This window comes from Colletotrichum fructicola (genome assembly GCF_000319635.2).
Source record: "Colletotrichum fructicola Nara gc5 chromosome Unknown KSG_Nara_v1_contig11, whole genome shotgun sequence".
Taxonomy (NCBI): domain Eukaryota; kingdom Fungi; phylum Ascomycota; class Sordariomycetes; order Glomerellales; family Glomerellaceae; genus Colletotrichum; species Colletotrichum fructicola.
The window spans coordinates 361437-386656 of NW_027094061.1; the positions used below are offsets into that span (position 1 = coordinate 361437).

Sequence of the window (25220 nt, forward strand, 5' to 3'; positions counted from 1 at the left end):
AAAGTCACGAGATATCATGAGGGTCATTGAAAAGAGCTGAGGTCTGGAAATAAGAATCATTACATCATCTTGTACTTGTTTTTGACCTGGGCTACCGCAACTGATCATGCGCGAATTGTGTATCGTAAATGGCCACAATAATCTGAGGACATGATTTGAGGGTGTGGCTGGATAACCTGAACCTTTCAGCAACTTTTCCTTGAAATAAGTCAGTTTCTATTGGATACTTGCAGTAAACTTCCAATATTCAATCGCAGAATAAACTGCATATCGCGCCAGGCCTTGGTGACAGTTATGAACCGTGGCCGGCAAGCTGGTGGGCTCGACGGAGTAATTCTCTCTTTTTTTATTTAGAGAGGGCGGGTTTATAATTCGAGAATCTTATATTGGATGTCAATTTTACACTCGCTAATGGTGTAAACTGACTGATTCCTTGATGATGTATCACAATACGGAGGCATGCTGGTTAAGCGATAAGTCTGGATATACGCACCTGCCCTGTGAACGTGATTGCGTAGCTAGTTTCGACGTGTACCTTATTTGGTGTAACTCATCCAGCACGAGTTCCAAGACCACGAGGGCATTTCACAAAGGGACGGTCGCTCGTATCTTCAGAGTCAAATTTTTATTACACAAGTCAGAGGAGAAAAGCCCGCGAGATCCTTTAAACCTACACTTCATTTTCGCTGATGATTATTCGCTCAAATTGGTCCAAATGGAATGGGATCCTGGCCAACTTCGTTGCCTGTGATGGGGCGATTTTCTAATATGGGAACGGTGCCACTTTTGGGATTCGAAGGATTCACCTGCCCCTTTTCTGCGCGGGTGCTGGGTTGTCATGTTTACCCCATCAACTTCAACAGTCTGCAGACACGAAAGCTGTTCCTACCAAGTTGCGTCGTCAATTTGATCTCTTCGTCACTGGCCATTCATCTTCTCTCAGAAGTGGTAGTTCTTGGGTAACGCCATGAAAATCTTGCACTTCTTTGCGTTGCTCATCGCAGCTTCAACTGTCGATTTACAACTCATACTCACATGGACGACCGATTACTCAAATTTTCCGAATGCGAAGATTGGCCCCGATGGCCCATGGCAAGCTGTCATGGTGACGACCGAAAAAGACCGAATACCACTGTGGCCTAGTGGCTCGAGCTATACGGAGATGTTAACGAACGAAGTGGGCGGGAGTTGGAGTCCTAGTTCCTCTGCGAAGCCATTGAATGGTAGTAGTGCGTACTTTGACACTTGGCAAAGCTACTTGTATACTGGAGGAGATTACTTTGGGGAGGTCTACGTCGACAATCTCACAATCGGTTATTCACTCGGAAGCAGCGATCTGAACTTCAATGCCACCATTAGTGGTGGTAACAAGTGGATGGATGTATACGCCGGCGCCGCCAGCGAGCCGTCAAAAGTAGGATTTCTTGGTCTGGGACCACAAAAGTATCGCACACAGCCGCATCAAGCAGCTCCTGGTCTCTTGGAGCAATTGAAAGCAGAGGGAAAGATCGATCGAGCAGCATGGAGCCTTCACATTGGCAGCGCGGCACTCAAACTACCTGGGTCATTGGTTCTTGGCGGCTACGAGCAGAACAGAGTGCTTGGCAATGTTGGAACGTTCTCGATGGAAGTTGGCTTTCCACAAGTTTTCCTTCGAGACGTGTTTATGGGAGTCGAAACTGGGGAAGCTTCCGGATTTCCTGCAAGATCGAACGGCAGCTTTTGGGTCGACCCTGGAGATACGAACGGCACAAACTACAACGATATCCTCCGGGGGGCAACTGGATCTGCTGCAGTCATGCCTAACCCCGTGTCTCCCTATATCTATCTTCAACCGGGGATATGCGAAGGGATAGCGGAAAATCTGGGACTGCGGTTTCATAATGACACTGGCCTCTACTTGTGGGAGTCAACCCGCATCGGCTCGGTTGGTGATTTCATCAATTCACCTGCCTACCTTGGATTCGTTCTGTCGGATAAGACGGCAACAAACTACACGATCAAAGTCCCCTTCAAGCTCCTCAATCTGACTCTCGAGCCACCCCTGGTGGAATTCCCCGTCAACTACTTCCCTTGCAAGTCAACAGATTCCCGAGCTTCGAATGCTGGTCAGCTAGGACGGGCATTTCTGCAGGCTGCATTTATGGCTGTTGACTACGAGAAGGGGGTCATGTACATTGCTCAGGCCCCTGGCCCAAGCATTGAACAGAGCGTTGTGCAGAGGTTCGACGACTCCGTGGTGAAGTCTAACTCGGCCACGACATTCCAGACTACCTGGAGCCGGTCTTGGGCGGTACGCTCCACAGTCATAGAAGATGCCGTCGAAGATAAAGGTGTGACGAAAAGCGGGATTGCAGGGATCGCGGTCGGGGCAGTCGCTGCCGTCGTGGCAGCATTGTGGATATGCCGTCGTCGTAGAAAGCGAAAACAAGGTCCGTTGGCGCCAGCCGATGTCTTTGACAAGGCAGTGCTATGGTTCACCGAGGCAAGAGGCAATTTTGGAAGAAAGTCCAGCCCGAGCAACACAGGTTCCAATAAAATTGGTGGCGTTAACAGAAGTCATGCGATAGAGCAGAAAGTTCTCAGACAAGGTGTGAATGAGTTGGACTCGACACCTACACCAGCAGAAATGGAAAGCTCTGAGATGGAGCTCCGAGAGTTGGATTCTGTGTCGAAGCCCGTGGAGATGGACGCATCATCTCAAGAACGTTTTGGGTACAGCCCGGTCAGAAGTGATGCTCCGGATGACAGCGTGGCGCACGAGCTGCCAGCAAGCACTCCGAGACGTTAGAGAGGCTGGCCGAACGTCCTAAAGGTGAAGGAAATACGATGGTGAGCAAGTATAAGAGAGAGCCAGGTACATATTACTACGATTCCCCCTCAGTACAGTGTGTTTAATCAATTTATTGAATCTCTGCAACCTGATAATAAGGACTTTCTCCATACAAGTACTAAGTATGTCTGGCAATGTATAACGACAGTTTATCTCTAATCATCTTCAAAATCTACAGTTGTATCTGGAGACAGACTTCTACTTCTACTCAAGTTCTCGGGCGTTACTCGTGACGAAAGTGTACTTAGAAGTGCATAGACGATTTGAACACGCGCATCTCGGTCCCTGCTGGTTCCGCGAATGGATAAGAGTCTCCCTCACACTCTGCACCGGCTTCGGGCAGAGTTCCATTCTGGAAGTAGGCCTTGATGTAGCCTTTGGTGCACTTGGATGGTGCGGCAAGAGTTGTGTGCTGTTAATGATACGTTAATGAAATGATACTGCAACATCCGCGTGCATCGGCATACTTACGCCATATGAGTTCTGGACCAAGACTGTAGAGCCAGGAAAGCCGGCGCTGTTGTTGCGGGCGCTAACTAGAGGCGTGATGTTGTCGAATTTGTTGGCGATAAACAAAATAGGATGCTTTGTCTTGCCCTCGAAAGGTCCTGTAGCGTGTTTAGCTGACGGACCTGCTCAAATGGGCTACCTTAAGTCAAAAAACCTACCATCAAATCTCCATCGCGGACGGATGTTTCTCTGGTTGCAGGTAATAGGGAATGGGACGTTGATTGAACCAGTAGCTGGGCTGAGCCCAATCAACTCTTCTGACTGTCTCTTGACCTCCTCCAATGTCAGGTCATGCACTGGTGGATGATCAGCACACATGATGACTGGAAAAGCGTCGGGTGTGCCGTCCAGTATCTCAGGGAAGGGCTCAAATGGAGACACCGGCCTCGGGGCGCAAAGCGGGGCAGTTGAGGGCTTGTTGGGGTTGTAGTGCTCGTAGTAAGGCCTTCCATCTCTCCTCTCCAGAGCAGCGATAATCTTGGCAAAATTCTCAAACTGGTACTGTGGCTCATAGAGAACGGAGGAAAGGAGGATCTTGACCTTCGAGTACGTTACCACAGACGGCACGTCTGGTCCAGTCTTCTCATCTGCATTGATGACGATGGGAAGCGCCTTGATGTCCGAGAGGAGCTTGTTGAACCTCTCCTCAATCGCTTGCGAGGATGTTGCGTAGAAGGCACATCTGTCAGGGCCGGCCTGGTAGCAGAACTCGTAGAAGGCATACAAGACCTTATCTGTGTCCCTCAAGAAGTTGATGTGCTGGGAATTGAACCACTCCCTGAGATCCACGTTGCCATCGTTGACCATACGCTCGACTTTGTCGGGGTACATGGATGCGAAGACTCCTCCAATTATCGTGCCGTAGCTAAAGCCCCAGTACTTCAGCTTGTCGTATCCAGTCTGGTGGACTATCTCAAGCATGTCTCGAACGTGAGATACGGTACCAATATGCTCAAGAATACCCGAGCCATTCATGGCATTCTCACATGCCTGAGAATACGCCGCCCCTCTGACAAAGCTTTCAGCTAAGGCACCCTCATGAGCATCGGGTAGGCCTGGGTCTTGCATGCCCCAAGTTTGGCGTTTCTGTGGGGAAGACCAGCACTCAATCCGGGGAATAGACGCGCCAACTAGCTTGCGTTAGGTCCCGGAAGACTTTACTCTTAGGTCATGTACAACTCACTGCCTCTTGGGTCGAAGCTGATCAGATCCTAAAAGATAGGTATTAGCATGATATCGGGCGTCAACCACCTATCCGGGAGTTACAACGCACATGGTTCTCGCCGATAATCTCCTGCAAGTATTTGCCGTGGTGTTTCAAAGACCAGACTCCAGAGCCGCCGGGTCCCTAACCTAAAAGTTAACCCAGCTGTCTGAAGTTCCACGCGATATCGCTTACACCAGGGTTGAAGAACACGGGGCCTTTGTAGTTGGACTTGTCTGTAGCACGTATTCTAGAAACCGCAACAACAACTCTGCGGTCATCGGATGGTTCCAGCCAATTCATAGGGAGCTTTCGGAGCCAATTAGCACCACCATCTTCTCTTGAAGGGAACTTGAGAACTGACATCAAGTCTAGCACAGTCAAATCCTCCGTCTTCAAAGCACTCATGCCACTCAAGGGTCCTGCTTGGCTTGATCTGAAGATTGTAGTGTGTTAGTACTCAATGCTCACGGTTTTATCACAACTCATTACGTACGCTTGACCAACTCCAACCTGCGGAACCGTGGGGCTCGTGAGCCTGTCGGTGTGTGGAAGTAGGCCATGGGGACGGAACGAAGCTACCCTTGAAAAGCGCCACCAGCCCGAGAGCCGAGAGCGCAGCAGCGGTGACCGCTGCCTTGGACTTGGATCTGGGCCGGGCCACTTGAGTGGGAGCCGAAAATTCGACCGCAAGTTTAGTGTCCATCTTAAAATCGATGAGGATGATATTGCGCTTGCAGTCCCCGCCCGCTGTTTTAGGAGAGGCACAAGAAAATAAAAGGGGAAAAGCAGAGCACCAGCCGGCTCAGAAGAAGATATCCTCTGGCTGACTTGTTTTACAACTGGTCTATTCTGTGGGGGTCCTTTTTTCCGGATCGCTGACCATGTGGCCGGAGACAAGCAGATGGTGTACCAGGTGTCTCGCTTCTTCGGGGTTAGCGCATCCTTCGAGCTTCTTGGCCCATGGCCCGACTCGTACAAGTCGGTCGGGAGATAAGAAAGACGTTCGAGATTGCCTACTTGAGCCACGCTTGCATTATCTTTTTCATCTGATTATCTGCGTCTTGGCTATCGGCAGAGTCAAGAAGGTTTCTGCTGCACGGAAAAGAACATGCCCCTGTGTCAGTTCCTTGCCGTCTCAATTAGCCACGTTTACACTTACTCGTTGAGATGTTTCAACGTTCTATCTTTGATGTTCAGGAGCTCCCAGTACTTCAGCGATCCTTGAGCCGGGTTCATCGACTAAATGCCAGTCACCGCCGACCGGGACCCACGACTCCATCTTGGGCGCCGGGGCCGCGTGCTCCATTCTCGAAGCCGCCATCGGCCGTTAATGTCGGCAAATATCTAAATTGCGGCGCAATAAGGGTGGATTCTCCCGTTCGGCACCGCTCAACAGATCTAATTTCCAGGGTCCATCCCATTGACGACCAACCTTATCGCAAGCTATCGGTTCTGGAATGCTATCATTTCATCATGCCTCGGGAAGCATGGATGAGTGACACGAGACATGGAAAACAATCCCACCAAGTATCGGACGAGTCGCAACGGCTCATGAATCAAACTGCTATCAGCAATGTTATCACAAGACCATGTACGATGACAACGTCTTCATTGTGATAGGTTGGCTCACCCCGCGCAACCCCGCGCTGCCTCTGAGTCGAGCGGTAGATAACAACAGCGGGATGTCTTCCCGGGCCGCACCAAACTCTGTCTGGACGGTTGTCGGTTGTCAATGAGCCGATCCCTGTGATAGGTGGTATCTGCGCATCAACGTGCCGCAGACTGACTTCTTGTTGGGAGGGCGGGGATCGTCTCAAAAGGTAACTTTGGGCAAGGCGCCGGCATGCTTACGCGCAGTCTTGACTCAAAGTTTGTTAAAGTCGCCGCATCTTTCTACTCGGACCGCGAACAGTTCGTCCGCAGCCCGACTTCAATCCGTCTTTCCGGCACCAAGTAGCCGAACGACGAGTCGCGATGCGCTTCATCACTTCGTTGAAAGGCCAGTTCCGCTCGGACTCTCGGCCGTCCGAGCAAGCCGCCGACGATAGCATCACAGTTCCGCGGACTGCCAACGACGTGGAGGCGGCTGGCAAGACGGATGACGGGGTCGACGACCCCGATGCCGACGACAAGACTAGGTCTTCCGAGCTGGTAGAGTCCGGAGTCGGCACGATCGAAGCAGTACAGGCAATATGGGGAAAGAAAGGAAGATGGCTCGTTATCACCGGGTTGGCTCTCATTATGATTGTGTAGTACGTGCTCAATACCGATTTTGTCCATGAGGAAAAGCTCATCCGTGATAGCGAATTCGACAACACCACCGTTGCTATCTACAATAACTATGCGACGTCATCTTTTTCGGCACTCTCCAAATTGGCAACACTCGGCACAGCTAATGGTATCGTCTTTGCCGTCATCAAGCCCCCAGTGGCAAAGGTATCCAATGTCATTGGCAGAGGACAGACATACATCATGACGATTTCGTTCTATGTGCTAGGCTACATTTTGATGGCTTCCTCTCATGGCTTCGACTCTTACGCCGCTGGGGCCATTTTCTACACTGTCGGCCAGTCCGGGACAAACATAATGAATGATATTGTCATCGCCGACATCACTACGGCAAGGTGGCGTGGCTTTGCTATCAGCTTTTCGTTCTTCCCTTTCTTGATTACTCCGTGGGCAGCAGCATTCATCATCGAAGACGTGGTTAGGCCCGGTGGCATTGGCTGGCGCTGGGGAATTGGCATGTTTGCAATTCTCATGCCCATCGGCGGCGCATTCATTATTTCGACTCTGCTCTACTTCCAGCGGAAGGCAAAGCAGGAAGGCTTGGCGCCATCTCAGAAGATGACATTGTCCAGCTTCTGTTCTCAGATTGACCTTGGCGGCTCAGCTTTACTGTCTGCGGGTATCGCCATGGTTCTACTGCCACTGACACTCGCTGCTGGAAGCGCAAGTGCTTGGCAAACCCCATACATCATCGCACTTATCATCCTGGGCGGCTTTATCCTTATTCTGCTACCCATGTACGAGAAGTTCCTGGCAAAGCATCCGATTATGCCAGGGCATTACTTCCGTAACAGGACAATCGTTTTGTGTCTTTTCCTCATCGCTAGCGACTCCATCGGATTCTCTTGCACTCACACCTATCTCTACTCTTGGTCCACAGTTGCCCGTGGTTTCTCCGCGCGGGATGCGACATTCTTTCAGTATACTAATGGCGTCATGCAATGTGTCATGGGCATCATAGCCGGTCTGGCCATGGCCTACACCAGGCGGTATAAGTGGCTTCTCATTTCGGCCGCAGTCATTCGTATGATCGGGTACGGTGTCATGATTCGCCTAAGAGGTGCAGACAACTCGGTTGCGGAGCTTTTTGTCGTCCAAATCATTCAGGGTCTAGGCTCTGGCATCATGCAACTATCGGTCTTAGTTCCTGCCCAGGTCGTCGTTCCTCACCGCGAGATGCCACAGATCACCGCTCTAGTCATCTGCTTCTCCATTATTGGAGGCAGTATTGGCGCATGCATAGCCGGGGGCATCTACACGAATACATTCAAGCCGGCTTTGTACAGGTATCTCGGCAACGGGGCCTCAAGACAGCTTGTCGATTCGCTCTTCGATTCGATCGTTGGAACTGCGCCTGCGTGGGGCACTCCTGAGAGGACTGCGATTAATCATGCCGTAAGGAATGATTCCATTTCAATGTTCACACAATCATCTCAGCTTACCTCTCACCAGTTTTCCGATGTTATGAGATATATGGTATATACAGCCGTCGGAGCTTCGGCGCCAGCGCTGGTTTTGTCCTGGTTTTTGCCTGACTTCGAGCTACCGTAAGTTATTATACTGTCTACTCTCAATGTTCTCCGTTGCTAATTCAACTCAAGTGACCGAAATAACCTGGTAGAAGAGTAATGACGTGGTTTTGAGGCCTAGGATTTTGCTTACTCCCGCCGTACATCAAAAGTCGCTTGCTCATTGAACCCAACAAGCGATGTAGACTTTCTTGTTGACAACACATCATTCACACTCTAAGTATCACCAAAAGTCGTTATGAAGACACTTGCATTCACCGTTCAATGGTTAATGCTGAGATGAGCGCGGGCTTCAGCCCCTGAAACATCCATGTATCGTTAGGTCAGTCATAGAAACTGGGGCGATGATATTGTTTTTTGGAATCCTCATCACGGCTAGCCAACGTAAGCTGAGGCCCGTCAGGCTATGGGCGGATCAATGCGGAGGCAAATGTGGCGTCTGGCGGCAAGGATTCGGTCCAATCTTCCACTCAATCCGAAAATAAGTCAAGACCGAGACAACGGAAGATTCCACTGCTCCGAACAAACCATCGTCAAAAATATAAAGTCACAATGCCGTTGATTGGTGATACTAGCTCCATTTATCTGCATATCCGAATTGTTCATGCGCCGCTGAAAGTTGGTCCGATCTTCACACCCTGGGATCTCACCGGCATTTGCCACCGTCGTCAGATATGTTACAAATCTCAAGTTCAATTGCCATAGACGACGAATGCGCCGACATAATCTTTGCTGATGACTATTATGCTTTCAGCAAACACGATGAAGTATATATGTGAGGTGCCATTTCGCACGGAGTATCTTAAAATACCTCCCGAAACCACCCGGACGGGAAGCACCGCACCAACGCCGCGCCGGCCCAGGTAAGCGCGCTTAGTGTTTTCAATTAAGCTTCTTAGTAGCGCCATCCCGCATCTCCTCTCTCGCACGGCTCGTTTCTATTTCCACCATTTTTCAGCTCTCGCACTGTTGATTCAGGCGGGGTGGCTCACGGATGGGGTTGCTTTGGCATAACATCCTCTCAGCTGGGAGGCGCTTCCTTTCCACACTACCGGTATTGAGACATCGGGCCTAGAACGCGAGCTCACCTTGCGATGCTTTTTAATCAATGTCCGGGTAATCAACTATCCATGTCACTATAAGGGCCATCTGGAGTGCGGAGTAAGACTAAAGAAATCTCATATTACCCACGCTCTTGTAGATATTTCAGTCAGAGACAGTCTATCTGTCTCGTGAAGCTCGTCGTTCCGGATAACATTCGGGCTCTAGGTGACAGACCACTATCTTAAGATGGCACTGTCAACCACTTCCCTGGTTCTATTCAGGACACCTTTTGTTTCAATTCCAGGTGGTGTAGACTTTTTCCAACTCTGAGGATCAGTGGCGCTAACCCGAGGTTTTCGCCAGATTAGGGAGCTCGCGTGGCTTTGCCTTGAAGTTCAACGCTGAGCAAAACTTGTCTAGAACCAAAATCTCGGATCTTCTAGCTGATCCCGGAAAAGCTTCTGTTTGCCATGCACTAACCTCCACCCCACACGGACGAGCTAAAAGCATCGGCCTCGATTTGGGGATGCTTAGGCCTTTGGTCTTACAGAACGCGCTAGATTCTCACGCAAACGCTTCGTGTTTTCAAAGATCCAGCATCAATTCCCTAGCCGACTACTTATCAGGCTCGTCAAGCAATGAATCTCCTGTATAAAAGAGACTTGAAATCCCCTGCCAACAGGTTTTTCTTATTTTCATCATCACACTCACTCTCCAGATCACACTTCTCTACAGTCTCTCGCTTAAAACCCCACATTCGCTCAAAATCACTCTCTTTTACAAGAAACCTTTTCAACAACTATCAAAATGCATGTCCCTACTTTCGGTCAGGTTGCCACCGTTGGCATGGCTTTCTTCGCCGCCACTGCTCTTGCTGCCCCTGTCGCTGAGCCTTCTCAGGGTGGGCTTGTCGAGGTGAGTACATCCGTTCCAAGGAATCCTCATTGGTTCCAGCATTGGTATACAGAGCTCTTGGCTAACGTCAATTGACTTTCAGGTCCGCGCTGAGGGTAATGCGGTAAGTCTGAGCTCACCATCATTTCTATGTCTACAAGGCTGTTTGTAAGCTAACAATCTTCATAGGCCATGACTGGCGCTGAACTCGTCACTCGTACCTTCTCTAAGCAGTGCAAGCGTACCTTCTGGAACCTCAAGGGTAACTGCAAGGATGAGCAGTATGGTAACAAGGGTGGAAACAAGGTTGACGTCTGGGGAAACAAGAACGGCGGCGGCGACAACGGTCAGTATGGCAACAAGGGCGACAACAAGGGTGATCAATGGAACAACAACCAGGGAAATGGCAAGAACCAGAAGGATGACGACAAGTACAACCAGAAGAACGATGACAACAACAAGAACAAGAACAATGGCGACGATGACAACAAGAACGAGGACAAGGGCGATCAGTGGGACGACAAGAAGAACGACGACAAGGACAACAACAAGGGCGGTGACAAGGGTGTCTGGGACAACAAGGGTGCCAACAAGGGAGGCAACAAGAACGACGACAAGTATGGCAACAATGGAGGCAAGAAGGGCCCTTGGCGCCGCCAGGAGACCGAGGAAGTCGACAACCAGAATGTCGACGGTGAAGATGTTGATGGCGAGGATGTTGATGGTGAGACTAACGGCGTTGAGGTGGAGAACGCTGATGACCTCAACTGAAGTCACTCTGCTTCAAGTCGTGGAAAATGACCTTGACTACGCCACTGCTAGTCACTGTTGTTTCCTGCACGACTGAGCCTCAATCACAATGAGGTCTGAATCTCTACTGATTCTCAATCATCCCTAGTCCCTGACTGTACTTAAATGCTATGTAGCTTGATCCTAATCCCACATTTGAGTTGCATATCAGATAAATCAGATTTTCATATGTGCACCTATAACTCGAAGTTCTTTCCTCCATGATTTCATGAAAATCTAACACTACAACGCTATTATGAAGCCCATCAACGCCAATAATGAAGCTCCCAACCAAGGAGAGCATTGATAGCCTGTACCTCCAGAGTCCGTGTCAGGGTAGAAATGGGTGCCATTATGCTCACAACTGTAGCTTCCTGTGAATACAGGTCTTCCGCCTTTCGGAGTGACATATTCATCGCCCAGAGCTTTGCACGAAAAGGCTTGATCATAAGAATCAACCTGAAAATATTCAACTTGAGAGTACCCCTCGAGTAGACCATTGCTACATAAATTAATCATCAGGTCATGCTGAGTTCATTTGGATTAAACGGAAGAACTCACAAAAACCCCGTGGACCATTTCGAATCCTTCATGACGAGCTTATCCATGTTCCTTTGAGGCCATCGCCAAGCGCCAGTGGATTTGTTAGTAACGGAGTCAGTTGTGTTGAAGTCCATTACTAGAGCCGGATTCTCCACGATGTAGATAGTCCCCGCATCGTATCTTCCACTAGCATCACCGTAGTTTCTCCAGTTTACGCCGTAAAACAGGTTGACCAGTTGCTGGTTGTCGCGGATAAAGAGGTAATCGCTAACCTGAAAAGGGATATCCAGGCGAATCAGGCTACACCTCTGCACAGACAAATGCCCAACTGAAGACGGAGGCTCTATGTATTTCAAGCTTCGGACTCCGTTCAGAGCTAAAGTGTTGATCTTGCTGTGTAGTCTGCCTTCCACGGGAGGCATATCGAATGTTACCTCAACTTCCCTATCGCTACCATATCCCGTAATATCCAATCGATCGATGGTATGGGCAGTGACGGTAATTTTCTTGATGTTTTGACCATGAATGGAGATGATTCCATAGTCCCGATCTTTGTTGAAGACCCAGTCAACGTTGTCGATGTCTGTCTCGTGAATTCTGATGTCTCCTGACCTTTCTGTTATGGCGGGAAAGCCGGCTGGACCCCATGTGATGTTCTTAAGGCCATAAACCCCATCAAAGAAAAACGAGCCTATACGAACCAGACTCGGGAACGATAGTGATGGTACATCTGTCATCGTGATGAAAAGAGTTTGGCCGACAGTCTCCAACAGTGGGAGCGAGTCTCGCCCGCTAGGCGAAAATGACCCTGTAACCTCTCTAAGTTTTGGAGCGGAGAAAGAGGTATCGTTGTCGATAAATAGAGTCCCGTTCACTTTGACCAAATTCGGTAGTGAAATAGTGACGTTACCAGATTCCCCAGATTCGGTGGCCACGTAAAATCTTCCAGAAATCGTGTCGCAGTTGCTCAGCAAGTCGGCTTCATCTTGCGAGCGGATCAACTCTCTTTCCAATAGCTCGCCTGAAGTCGCACAATCCAGTATGGTGCACAGTCCTTGTATACACGTCAGTAGCGTATTCAAGACAGACATAGGAGTTGCTCAACTCCGAAGACCTACCGAGGGTTATCAAGCCTGCCATGAACCAAATATTATGCTTCATTGTTGCAGACTTCTTTTCCAGATCCTCGCAAGCTTTGCTATCGAGGGCAGTGCCAAGAAATAAATGTACAGGGAAACAAAACTTTCACAGTATGCGTTACTGCCCTAAGGGCCATAAGTGGTTTTCTATTGAACGCCGCGACCTCGGCTTGCTGTCACAAGATGCGGGTGTCAATTTCCCTTGCGGCACAGCACGGCACGGCGCGTTCGATTTTCGTCATCTTCTGACTTGCTAGGCGCGCAACGCCATTCAAATATGCAAGCCAAGATTTGTTTCCGAGTCTGACTGGATCAGATGGTAAGCGAGATTCTCTCGCATAACCAATCCCTGCCCAGCCAAGTTTGTTTGATTCATCCTGATCCTTCCTCTTCAGTTGCTCTGTGAACTGAAGCAACTGAGACCAATCACGAGCAGGATATCTGCCGTGTTTTCTTTCCAAGCTGGTCAGGAAGAACTTTCGCTTCTAGGGCACTTTTTGAACAACGATCCATCGGTAAAATGATGCACAGTTGCTTTTTTGGTCATTCCCCCTTATTTTCAAAGCAGACCACAAGTTCTAAAAGTATAAGTGCGCGTTTCCTTTTGATTTCGTTCCATTCCTGGCCTTTAAAATCCATTGTATCAGACGCACACCCTTCGCATGCCGTTTGCCCATGGCTCCTTGACAGCCTTCTTTACACCGAACCTTTGGCTCAGAACCACCCAAGAGCCGGTGACAACCAACTTTCTAAACGACCGCGGATCAGCCTCATCTCCAAAACCTGTCTCCAGCCAGCTTCGCGCGTCCTCCCATTCTATGAATCCCAAATTCTCAATGCTCTCCTTGGTGATCAGTCGCTCCATCATCTGATGCAGAGGGCCACCACGAGGCCATTTGACAGGAGCCGAATAGGGGTGCTTGCGCCGTTCGTACAGTTCCTGTGTAATAAATGGCTTTCCAGCCTCTTTGAGAATCCACTTCTCGCTCAACGACTGTCGCGCTGCACTGAGATTCTTCCACCAGAGACTCGCGCCAGTGCCTACAGCCTCGCCTTCGGCCTGGTTGTACGCAATTTTGAGGCTTGGAGGCAGGGCATTGACGTACTCGGCCAAGTGATGATCCAAGAAAGGTGGCCGAGCCTCGACACTGTGCGCCATTTCAGTGCGATCCCCCAAGCAGGTTAGGATCATGTTAGCAAGCGGCGATTTGGTGTAGACCCAGAGAGAGGAGTGCAGTGGGTGCCAACTTTCGTCCATCTTTTTACGGATCTCAGCCGGCACCGAGGCAGCAACGGTCTCCCTCATGTCTAGGCTTGCGTACTTCTCCTTGACCCAAGGCGCAAACAAGTCTTTGCTTGGTTGCCATCTCATGGCATTATTCCCAACTGCGAGTCCATGTTGAGACTTATCCTTCCAGCCATGGTCGAACATACCGATTCTGTCGAACATTTTCGTAATATCTTCCGTCATCTCTCGATGCATGCCTTCACGCACCTCGTTGTTCTTATTTAAGGTAGAAGATGGCCATGCATGATCCGGCTCCAGAAGAAAGTCCGGTAACAGGAAAGGGTAGCCAGCAAAGTGTTCATCTGCGCCTTCTCCGGTAAGGACAACCGGCACACCATACTGCCTTGGCAAAGTAGACAAACAGAACTTCCCCACCGTGTTAAGATCAAAGTGGTGATGCTCAACGTGATAGATTGCATCAGCAAAATTGTTGGCCAACTCGGTTTCGTTCATGTCCTTTTTGATGATCTGCACGCCCAGCCATTCGGCTGATCTCTCGGCAATATCTGTGTGAGGTGTCAGCCAGTTCAAGAATCCCTGGACAACTGCTTTTTGGCACTAGGAATGTACTAACCGGCCTCATTGAATCCCGATGTTTCCGGGAATTGAATGGTGAAGCATGCTATTCTCTTTGTTGCATCTTGGTTCCCCAGCAGAACGCCTTCCTCGCGAACCAATTTGGTCACTATGCCTGCGATAATTGACGAATCAATACCACCTGAGAGATAGATGCCAACAGGCACATCAGCGCGAAGGCGAAGCTTGGTCGCTTCTATAATGCGTTTCCGAACTTCCAAAATGATTTCATCAAGAGTGCGATTCTCTACGTCATGCTGGATTGGATGTCAGTGAGAATTTTCACGGTTGAAGACGGCGTATAGCATCACTGACCTTATCTTTGTACTCCGGGTCCCAATATTGGTGGTGTTGAATCTGACCGTCCCGGGAGATCTCCATCCATGTCCCAGGGTTCAATTTCCATACGCCCTTAAATACCGTGTTCTCGGCTTGAAGAGAAGATCCGCTGATGAGACCATAGACATTCCACTCAGGTTGCCAGCCCAGAGCTAGGAAGCCTTTCATTTCTGAGGTTAATAGCAAGCGTTTTCTGGCATCCTCTCCGTGAATGGTCCAGAACATGGGCTTGATGCCAAATCGATCCCGGGCGGTAATGACGCGGCCGTCTCTTTCATCAAAGATGACGAAAGAAAACTCTCCTCGAAGATATTCGAAGAACCCTGGGGCGCCATGGATCTTGTAAAGGGCAATTAGGACTTCGCTATCACAGTGGCCTTTGAACCTGTACCCATGCTCCTTGATACATCGCTCCCTAAGGGCGTCATGATCGTATATCTCTCCATTGACAACCGCATGGATCTTTGCATCGTCGCTGTGCATGGGCTGCACTCCATCTGGGGACAGATCGTTGATTGCAAGGCGTCTGTGTCCCAAGCCTATGTGTAGAATGTTAGGCTCTTTTCTCAGTCCGAGGGCCAATCACACGTACCTATAGCCCCATCCTCACTGATCCAGATGCCGGACGCATCAGGGCCACGATGAACGACAGTCTCGAGGCTCTTCTCGAGCTGGCTGCGAAGCGTTTCGGCATTGCTTCTTTCACTGTGAGCATGCTCGGCTTTTCCGTTGGTGCCATTGGTACCATTAGTACCGTTCACTCCATTACTAGAAGCCCCTCTTCTGAGAGTGATAGCCGCCGTTATTCCGCACATAATTCGATCGTGTATTTGAAGTGAGGTGGAGAATTCAACGGTGAGACGAAACAAACAAATTCCGGATTTGCGTTTCTTTGAGAGTCATGAACACGCTAGTTCCGGAACAATCGGCTGTGCTTGTGCGGGGGGATTGTGTGAAAGGCCCGAGGGAAGTCAAACTCAGCTCCTAGACGGCGGGTAATAGGCATACGTAGAAGACTGAATCGTTTGCGTATTCTTGAAAGAAAAGGAGACAACTACGCAGTTCAATGACCGCTTACTAAAACAACTTCGTGATTACATTGCCTCTTTTACCTCATCTTGTCCGAATCCAATGCAACATTGTACGATTATCCACCGAGGTGTCGCAGGCACCACAGCCAAGCGCATTTGCCCAGAGTCTTGGCTGGTACGATGCCTTCGCCAGAGCGGATAATCATGGAGTGAGACGGGGTAGCTGTTTCTTTTACGTACTTAGTTTTCACTTTGGACGGGCGAAGCGAGGCTCGAGCAGCTGAAGAATCATGCCTAGCATATGGAAGGCGGGACTGTAAACCTTATTTTAACCAAGGATCTCATCTTGAATGAAGCAAGCGGCCCGCAAAGGAGCCGGGGAGTTAATGACTCTGGCCGAGACGGTCGCTTAGCTCTAGCTGACTCGGTCCCGGTGGAGGGGGGGTCTTAAGCAACGCTACCCCGCTACATATTTTTAAAGTTTGCAGGGCGCCAGCGCTCCTAGTTAACAGTTGGCCGTTTATCCTGTGACAACTAGCACATTCCTTGTTCTCATGTGCTGAGGATAGCAGCTGGCATTGGTGGTATTTCGTCAGCCTGTGACTTCTACCCACGCTGCTACAGTGGGCCTGGGATGGTTAAACGGCAAGATAAAACATTCTCTTGAAATCGTTTCCCTGTAGGGAAACTCTAGGCGAGGTTGCGGCTGTAAGGCCGATACATCATCGTTCGAGACCACAGGAACCCAAGAGTATCATCTAAATTTGGGACGAGAGGTCCCGTACTAAATTGAACATCACATATGCGATGGCGGTGAGCGTCGTCAACCGAGACACGTCGTGGTCTTGTTACGCTGACCGAATCCCTGCAATTATCCACAACTCTATTATATTGTGACCCTGTCTTGGCTCACTGAACCGCCATTTTAAGCCGTTTTAGCCTAGCGCCATCGTTCCGGTGCCCCTTCTGGAAGCCTACCAATAGGTGGTGATTAAGCTGAAGACAAGCGAAGGCGATCATTAAGTTGCCTGCCGATACCAAGTCCATCTTGCATGGTCTTGGAACGACATTTGACTGCAAGCGCATGGGATGTGGTTTCATCGAAACGCAAAACATCTCTTTGTGATACTTCTGCAATGTGCAAAGAAATGATAACCGGATGTTCTATGAACTTTGACTAGCCAATCCAGAAGCGGTGTACGATTCGTTGTCTGAGTTGCGTTTGCATCTGGTGGGTTACTGAATACACAGAATCTTGGCACTTTGTTCACAGTATCTGGATCAGGTCATACGACGTTTGCAATATATTTTCTCTATCGTAAAAAATGGCTAGACATAAGGGTAGTCAACCAAAACTTGCTTTTGTTCTTGGCAATCTACAACACGAGTCTATGGCTCCTAAGCCTCTGGGTGCAGGCGCACCTTGACTCCGTTGTTCAGTGTCAGGGACAAGGTCAGTTGCTCGCGCCATTCAGTCGGATCCAAGTTTTCGATGCCGGAAAAGGCATGCAGCAACCTTGCAACCGTGTAAGACGACTCGGTGAGCGCGAATTTCTGACCAGGGCAAACGCGCGGGCCGCCATTGAAGGGCAGGTATTCCCAGCCAGGACGGAAAGTCTCCCAGCGCTCAGGAATGAATTCTTCAGCATCGGGGCCGAAGAGCTCGGGTCGGCGATGCATCACGAACGTGCTGTATGTAACCACATTGTTCTTGGCAACAAACATGGGAGAACGTCCGTCGGGACCACCCCCAACCGGAATAACGCAGTCCTTGTTCGCCATGCGGCTGTTCGTCGCAATAGGAGGGAAAAGGCGGAGAGCTTGTTGGTGTCAGTAGGAATACCTAGCGATTGAATCATGGGCCGACTCACTTTCTTGCAAGACAAAACGAAGATACGTCATCTCCTGAACAGCATCGTAGGTAAGGGGCTCGGTGTAATGCTCAAGCACATCAGCTCTGAGCTTCTTCCAAACCTCTGGTTTGCGAGCCAGCATGAAGAATGTGAAAGCAAGAAGTCCTGCGGTTGTGTCGCGCGCTGCGAGCAGCATGTTGACGATTTGGTCTCGTAGCATGATGGGGTTGTCCGTGTCCTTGGCCAGCTCGTTGAGGAAGACGTACTTCTGGCGGGTGTACTCGTCCTTCTTCTCGGTAGGGAACATGAGTTCACGCTGTCGAAATTCTAAAGCCTGCTTCACAAATTTATCGGCGTAGGCATGGACGATGCGGCACGATTCCCTGAACTTGGCATCCCTATGGGCGACCATCAAGTTGCCCAATCGAAGTCGAAGAATGGTACCCTGCTGGGCATAGTCGAGTGCGTGATGGAAAGTGTGTGCGGAATCGGAGGCATTGTCGGACATCAAGCCGACAGACTCTCCAAACAGGTATTCACTGTTAGAGTCGAGAACCTAAATAAGGTTAATGGAATTATGCTCAGTCGCATCGAGCATCGTGGGCGGAAAAAGACTAACCATGCGGAAAAAAAGCTGCTGCAAGTCGACAGTGTAGTTCTCGCGAGCAATGAGCTGAATAAGCTGGTCCACGTGCGTCTCAAAAATGCTGAAGTCGGTAACCTGAGCTCGAATGAAGCTCGGTCGAATGAGAGCTCGCTGATGGGCCCAGATCTCATTGTCGGTCGTAAAGATTCCACGCCCAAGGAGAGGTGATGCGCTCTTCCGTCTCAAAGGACCCATTCCGAAATCTTCGAACTGGTTAGACAGAACAATCTGGATGAGCCGAGGGTCGCAGGTGTTTATCGTCGTTCTGCAGAATTGTGTAAGTGGATGCGAGTTGACAGTAGACTGGAAACTTACCTGAAGTAGGTGTTTGTGGTAAATGTCTGTCCTTGCTCTGCATGGCGCTTCTTCAACAAAGCAAGGAATCCAAACTTCTTCGCAGCAGCGAGGTTCTGAAGAACGACGTCGGTTCCCAGGAAGGGATCCTTCTGAGGCAGTTTCTTGGGTGGAAGACAGCCATATTCCTTCCTCATACGACGGCGGAGGATGTGTGTGGTAATTATGACATAGAGAGAATACACAACAGTTGCTAGAGACGCAACGAGAGTAATAACAGGCAACAACATGATTAATAACGCGCAGCGTCAAAGATAAAAGCGATGTTTCTTATGTGTTATAAAGCCTTCAGAAAGCTCAGCTTGTCATGGCAAAGCAGCCTCAAAGTATCCGCGGAGGATGTCAGGGCATTTATATGGTTTCCTTACTCTTGATACAAGCTCACGACCTCAGCGTTCTTCTGTAGCCATCTAGGTACCATCTAGAAGCAGATTCTTTTGATCCTTGGTCCCCACCATAACGGCATTTAATTCCGACCTCTTCGTTTATCCATACTTCAATCCGAATCGTGGACCCAATACTCACATGACGTGTCAGAGCCCGGTTCTGACAACAACATATTGATACCCAAGCCTTACCATACATCTCTCCCCGTCCTGGTCAGCATACCATGCAGCTGGGTCCTTCCGGGATGCTATCAATGTTCCTGGTTGTGAGGTCGTTTGGCATCATCCTGTCCTTCAGTGTTTAATCATACGATGGGAGCCGTTACACTGTGCCAGCATACGCTTCACAACTGGATCTAGCCGCTACCCATGTCATTCGATAAGCACTCTTCCTTGGCAGATCGGCTACACTGCCTCGAACAACTGCGGGATTTCCAAACGGGCAGGAGGACACCACCAAGCGGCAGGGCCGTCCGCCCGACAGGCCGTCCCGGTGAACCTTAAAGTGTGGGTTGACCCGAGCGGTACGATCATCCTGGCGTGACACAGGGCGAGACATTGAGTCTGACAGGAAAGTGTCATTGACATGAGTTGAAGAATACAAAACATAGTACCCAATGTTGTTAAATACAGTTGCTATACTCGGTCTACTCCCAAAGAAAAATTCAACAGCCCATTGACCACAAATTTTGCTTCGGCTTCATCTTTCCTCGAATCCCCGTCTCAAGCCGCTCCGCCCCCAGCTTTCCCACCCGTAACAACACCAAACTCCCACGATTCCATGTCTGCCCCAATTAAAAAAGTCGTCCTCGCAGGTGTAAGTCATCTAAGCCTCTGCTCGGCGAGCGGACGTTACTTCTAGCCCGGAGCTGACGAGTCCTCTGCTGTTAGGCCAATGGCTTCCTCGGACGTGTGCTTCTTGATGTTCTCTTGAAGTCGGATCTTTTTGAGCTCACCGTTCTTACCCGCGCAGGGTCTGGCAATCAGTTCCCCGCAAACGTTACAGTGAAGGAGGTTGACTACGAGTCAGTACCCAGCATAGAAGCCGCACTCCGCGGTCAGGATGCCCTCGTGTCAGCTCTAGCGTTCCACGCTATCCACATCCAAAAGAATGTGGTTGACGCAGCCTTCAACGCTGGTATTCGTCGTATGATTCCATCTGAGTATGGCAATGATACCAAGAACCCAAAGCTTGCGGCTTTCCCCATTTACCAACCCAAGATTGCCATTCGGAAGTATTTGGATGAGAAGGTTGCTCAGAAACCCTCTTTCTCTTACACCATCATCATGAACGTCTCATTCCTGGCCCCGGGATATGCCCTGAACTTTCTCGTCGACGTCGAGAAGAAGAAAGCTCTCGTTAAGGATGGTGGAGATATTCTCTTCAACGCAACGACCATGCCTCACATTGGGCAGGCTGTGATTGGCATCTTTACTCATCTAGAGGAGACTGCCAATCGTCCAGTCAAGATCAGCAGCGTTGAAACCACGCAGAATGAGATTCTCAGCATTGCGAAGACGATTGATCCTGCCGCCGAATGGGATATCAAGCACTGTCGAACGGAAGACTTGGAAAAGACTGCTCTGGAGCGATGGGCCCAGGGTGATCATAGCGAGGAAGTAGTTGAGATGTTCATTAACCGGGCTTTTCTTGGCAAAGGATGGGGTGGTTACTTCCCGGAAACAGACAACAAATTGCTTGGTATTGAGCCAATAGGCAGGGAGGGGTTGGAGAAGATCATCAGAACGGCCATGAAAGGTTGAGGTCATGTAGTATTCAGGGGCTCAAACCTGATGCGGAATTAATCTATCTATTGGCCTCTACGTTATGCGATTACTACTTTACCCGGAAGTCTCATTGGCACGTCGAGTTGGTGGGGCGCATACGAGCACGCGAAGTCTTTAGGACATGATCTGAACATGCCATACAAATACCATACAGTGCTGGGCAGCAAACTCAAACGGAATTTTAGAAGAGATCGAAGCTTAGCGCAGTGTTCTTGCGCGTGTTTCGCCGGTGGGCGGCTGAGTCTTCCCTTGTGAAAAGCTTGGTCAAAACGCTCCAGGCTGTGACCCAACCCTCCCACTCCCAGGCCGCTCGCAGCTTTTCTGCATGATGTGATATTGGATCTCTTCTGATATTATAGCCGACTATTTCCAGCGGAAGGTTTTCTTACGTATCGGGCAATCTTTCCACTCTCATGGCTGGCGTATTCGCCAAGATTTCCGCTCGCAGATCGCAGCTCCGCCCTGGACAGCTCCGGAAGTTTGTGCATGATTAAGTTGCTGAATAACCAGTTGACCAAAGAGGATTGGATAATGTGTGTAAGCTTTCATCCCAGTCATCTGATCGGGTTCGTACCGCTCGGCTTTTCTCCAAGGTTCCCTTGTGTTCGTCTACGCCTGCTACATGCGTTATTTCAGGTGAAAAACTGCGGTGTCGATGGTGATCATAGCGTCCTCTCGCTTCCTCAGATTCAGTAATGCTAACGGCAGGCAACCCAACTACTGACGCACCGGAAGGTTATGCATACTTAATAGCCCTGTTGCCATAATGAAGGAACAGAGCTTGGCCGCTGCCGCGAGTTGCCGGGATGGACAAGAGAACGATTTTGTCTCAGAGCTTCCACATCTGTGCAGTTGTTATTTTGTTTGACGCCCAAAACAGTGCGGATATACCGTTGCTCCTAATTCCCCGTCCAGCGGGATGATTGATGCATGATGACGTCTGTCAGTTTCCGCATGCAGGGTATTTACTCCCCGGCCTATACAAGGACTCCGCTGTTAAACCATTATTGACATATGTACCTCCAAAGCATACTCAGACGGAAAACAGTAAATGCATCGTACATCAATTGTTTACCCCCAATCACCATAACTGTGGCAGAAAAGCTTTTCATGTGGGCAGTCGTAAGAGTGTAAGTCGGTCATCAATATCAGCCCACATGATGAGATGGGCATCTCCGACCGTTTCTGTCACTAATAAGCAGTGGTAGGTTTCTGTCTTGCCCAGTCTCCAAAGAAATCTGCTTGATTCCACCTTGGAAACACTCGGAAATATCTCAAAGACTTCTGCCATAACGTTGCGAAGCTTGGGTGGAAGAAAGTAAACAATCCTAAAAGGATAAACTCAGAGTTCTGGGTCATCAGCATTTCGACTCTTTCGAGCCCTTCTGTTGAGTTGGGTCATCGAACTAGGTTCGTTCCGATACCTCCAGACTGACCGGAACCAAGTAAACGTATCTCAAGCAATAGTGTGCATTACACATTCGCCAGGCAATTGACACAATAGGCTCAATGGGCCTCCGAGGGCAGAAATGAATGCAGTGTCAATTAGTCAAGGTTTTGCTGCCATAGCCTAACGCAACGACCCCTGATTGAGTCGGTATAATCATTACAAACAGCATCCCGCCGGCAAGTGCTAAATCCATTCGTGTCCTCACTCCACGGCGATTCCCTTGTAGAATCTAATGAACTTCCTTGGGTGCATACTATTTCATGTGACATTAGGTAGTCGACTATTGAGCACGTTCACACCAACGCCTAACGGCGCCTACCAACCACGGCAGGGTCTTTCGAAACACCTGCTTCGGTGTATGGTGGTGGCATATCGGCTCTTCCTGGCGATGTTGGGCTTTGCGGTGGTACTATGGCGCTCGCTCTTCTGGGAGCTACTGGTGATGCCGGAGCCGCTGGAGTGCTCTCAGCCACGCGTTTCTTTGGGCCTTCAGCTCCCCTCTCGGTCAACATCTGGACGACCTCCCTGTTCCCCACGAGCTTCGCCAACACCAACGGCCTGATCTGTCCCATTTTGTTTGGATCAGCACCAAACTGGAGTAACACCTCCACCAATGGCTGATTGTCCATTTGCAGAGCCTCCAAGAGCGGTACTCTACCCTTATTATCCGCTCCGTTGACGTCAGCGCCATGTTTGAGTAGCATCTTGACGTGTTCGAATCGACCCCGATCGATGGCGTAAAGAAGAAATGTGTCGTCCTTGATTTTCTTGTTCGGATTTCCGCCGTGAGCCAAGAACGTGCGAAGTAAGTCCGTGTTGCCGAGCGTCACAACCAGAGACATGATGGATTCTCCCCAGTTATCGGTCTGGTTCGGGTCGGCCCCTCGATCAAGCAGGGCGCTAACAAGATCTGCCTTGATGCCGTCTTCCATGTCCTTACTCTGCAACATGGTCCATAGGATGCCTTTCCCCATCAGACCCGTTGCGTTCGGATCGGCACCCCGAGTGAGGAGGATCTTTACCAACTCGTAGTTCTTCTTGTGAAGTGCCGATACGATCATTGTGTCGCCGGTTATGTTGGTAACGTTTGGGTTGGCGCCGTGCTCGAGAAGCCATGCAACAATGTCTAGACGGTTCTGACCTAACGCCATGTGCAAGCTTGGTTGACCCGTAATGTCTCGGGCATTGACATCAGCACCGTATTCTTGGAGAAGCTTCATGTGAGCAAGGCTTCCTTTCTGAACGGCATGGACAAAGATGCTCCGACCACTAATGGCCATCATGTTGGCATCGCAGCCACGAGACAGAAACAGTCTGATGATGTCTAGTTGGTCGCTGTTGGCAACCTCGATGAAGAAGGCCTGACCCGACCAAGATCGCTCCTTCATGTCTGCGCCTTGGCTGATGAGATACTCTGCAATAGGTACAAGTCCGCACTCAGCCGCGTGGAATAGGGGCGGCTTGCGCTTGCCGCTGGCCGAATCTTTCGAGGACTTATCAGCCCCGGCCGAGATTAGAAATTTGACTGCTGTTAGATGATTGGCGCGAATTGCACAGATAAGTGGTGTGTATCCCTCATCGTTCTGGCCGTTGATGTTGACACCTTGCGAAACGAAACCTTTGAGGTGTCCCATGTCACCGTCTTTGGCAGCTTGACATATGGCAATGACCATCGGCTCAGGCTTCGGTCGCAGACCGGCAGTCATTGCTTTAAAAGAGTTTGACAGCGAAGACAAGAAGTGGCCAGCGGCTTTCTTCTTCCCCTTATCTGGCTTCCCAGAGCCGTAGTCTGGGGGCAGCTCGGTTGCTTGTACGCTAACAACCTCCTCATCAGGCATTCCTGCATCCGTCACCGACTGGCCTGCTTCACCAGAGTTGTCAAGTATGTCACTTCGGGTGAGAACAATTTGAGAAGCTTCCACGGCGTTCTCCAACAGTCGGTGGCCGTCGGGGGCCGAGAGCTGAGAGTCTTGCTCGTTCACGGTAGGTCTTCAGAACAGTCTTAGCGGCAGAATTACGAACGAGCAACGTCACAGACTCACATAAGAAGCACCTGGATGAACTGGGTAAACAGGCGAGTGTTCGCCGTGTGATAGTTCTCATACTGGATAACGACATCTGGGTTGATACCGATTACGTTCCCCGGATCAAGTCTCCGAATCTGCTTGTCGACGATCGCTGCACCATCGGCGCATGGCTGAATGGAGATGGACATGGCATTTCGGAGCCCCGGCGACATGGCCGAGGCATCTGTCAGCGATTGCCGCAGCTGCTCCGTGGTCTGCTTGAACTGGTCGAGCTTCGCAGACAGCGAAATCAGGTGCTGAGCAGCTATGCTTCCTGGATCGATGCCTTTGAGAAGGGTATCAAGCTCCGCAGACGTTGAAAGGGACCGATGGGAGATGTCGTCACAGCTGGACGTCACCGCCGTGGTAGAGAAACCGGACATCGCCATGATTGCTTGCGTCGTCGGCCAGCACTCCCGGTTCAATCGATAATGGGTATTTTCCCAAATATGGGGCTTGGCACCTCGCTCGGTCGTCGGAGGTGATTTATGGTTAAATCCAAAGACAAGGGTACCCGACTCCTCTGGTGATCTATTGTGTGGTGGTGGAATGATGACCCGACTCGGACGTGATTGGGGACTTTTCCTCGATCCAGGCAGGAATTCTGCGCCGCTCTCATGCAGCTCAGCCCCAGAGGACCGGTCCAATCACCACCAAAGGATTCGC

General features: G+C 50.1%; 9 protein-coding genes across 9 annotated transcripts; 4 read left to right on the plus strand and 5 right to left on the minus strand.

Annotated features, from left to right (window-relative positions):
- Positions 1–967: 967 nt before the first annotated feature.
- Positions 968–2791, plus strand: CGGC5_v016619 (uncharacterized protein; the record flags this gene model as incomplete). Its single annotated transcript, XM_032037202.2, has 1 exon — positions 968–2791. The coding sequence occupies one exon, from the start codon at positions 968–970 to the stop codon at positions 2789–2791; it is 1824 nt and encodes a 607-aa protein (XP_031883858.2).
- Positions 2792–3077: 286 nt separating this feature from the next.
- On the minus strand, positions 3078–5253 carry CGGC5_v016620 (putative hydrolase; the record flags this gene model as incomplete). Its single annotated transcript, XM_032037203.1, has 8 exons — positions 3078–3245; positions 3305–3441; positions 3502–4473; positions 4527–4554; positions 4617–4691; positions 4743–4856; positions 4912–4983; positions 5044–5253. 8 exons carry the CDS (start codon positions 5251–5253, stop codon positions 3078–3080), a joined length of 1776 nt encoding a protein of 591 aa, XP_031883881.1.
- A 1271-nt stretch (positions 5254–6524) lies between these two features.
- On the plus strand, positions 6525–8468 carry mirC (MFS siderochrome iron transporter C; the record flags this gene model as incomplete). The annotated part of the gene is made up of 4 exons (XM_032037204.1): positions 6525–6802; positions 6854–8234; positions 8292–8386; positions 8441–8468. 4 exons carry the CDS (start codon positions 6525–6527, stop codon positions 8466–8468), a joined length of 1782 nt encoding a protein of 593 aa, XP_031883886.1.
- Positions 8469–10219: 1751 nt separating this feature from the next.
- CGGC5_v016622 (uncharacterized protein) lies at positions 10220–11077 on the plus strand (the record flags this gene model as incomplete). The annotated part of the gene is made up of 3 exons (XM_032037205.1): positions 10220–10327; positions 10410–10430; positions 10496–11077. 3 exons carry the CDS (start codon positions 10220–10222, stop codon positions 11075–11077), a joined length of 711 nt encoding a protein of 236 aa, XP_031883889.1.
- Positions 11078–11338: 261 nt separating this feature from the next.
- Positions 11339–12799, minus strand: CGGC5_v016623 (uncharacterized protein; the record flags this gene model as incomplete). The annotated part of the gene is made up of 4 exons (XM_066153547.1): positions 11339–11346; positions 11458–11597; positions 11657–12692; positions 12757–12799. The coding sequence occupies 4 exons, from the start codon at positions 12797–12799 to the stop codon at positions 11339–11341; spliced, it is 1227 nt and encodes a 408-aa protein (XP_066006993.1).
- A 621-nt stretch (positions 12800–13420) lies between these two features.
- Positions 13421–15795, minus strand: chyD-0 (Amidase chyE; the record flags this gene model as incomplete). The annotated part of the gene is made up of 4 exons (XM_032037207.1): positions 13421–14571; positions 14640–14898; positions 14957–15519; positions 15573–15795. 4 exons carry the CDS (start codon positions 15793–15795, stop codon positions 13421–13423), a joined length of 2196 nt encoding a protein of 731 aa, XP_031883892.1.
- Positions 15796–17409: 1614 nt separating this feature from the next.
- fsdH (Cytochrome P450 monooxygenase fsdH) lies at positions 17410–19094 on the minus strand (the record flags this gene model as incomplete). Its single annotated transcript, XM_032037211.1, has 4 exons — positions 17410–17831; positions 17883–18420; positions 18484–18775; positions 18826–19094. The coding sequence occupies 4 exons, from the start codon at positions 19092–19094 to the stop codon at positions 17410–17412; spliced, it is 1521 nt and encodes a 506-aa protein (XP_031883953.1).
- A 937-nt stretch (positions 19095–20031) lies between these two features.
- On the plus strand, positions 20032–21014 carry CGGC5_v016626 (uncharacterized protein; the record flags this gene model as incomplete). The annotated part of the gene is made up of 2 exons (XM_032037212.1): positions 20032–20067; positions 20142–21014. The coding sequence occupies 2 exons, from the start codon at positions 20032–20034 to the stop codon at positions 21012–21014; spliced, it is 909 nt and encodes a 302-aa protein (XP_031883954.1).
- Positions 21015–22793: 1779 nt separating this feature from the next.
- CGGC5_v016627 (putative ankyrin repeat protein) lies at positions 22794–24943 on the minus strand (the record flags this gene model as incomplete). Its single annotated transcript, XM_032037213.1, has 2 exons — positions 22794–24477; positions 24531–24943. The coding sequence occupies 2 exons, from the start codon at positions 24941–24943 to the stop codon at positions 22794–22796; spliced, it is 2097 nt and encodes a 698-aa protein (XP_031883955.1).
- Between the last annotated feature and the right edge of the window lie 277 nt (positions 24944–25220).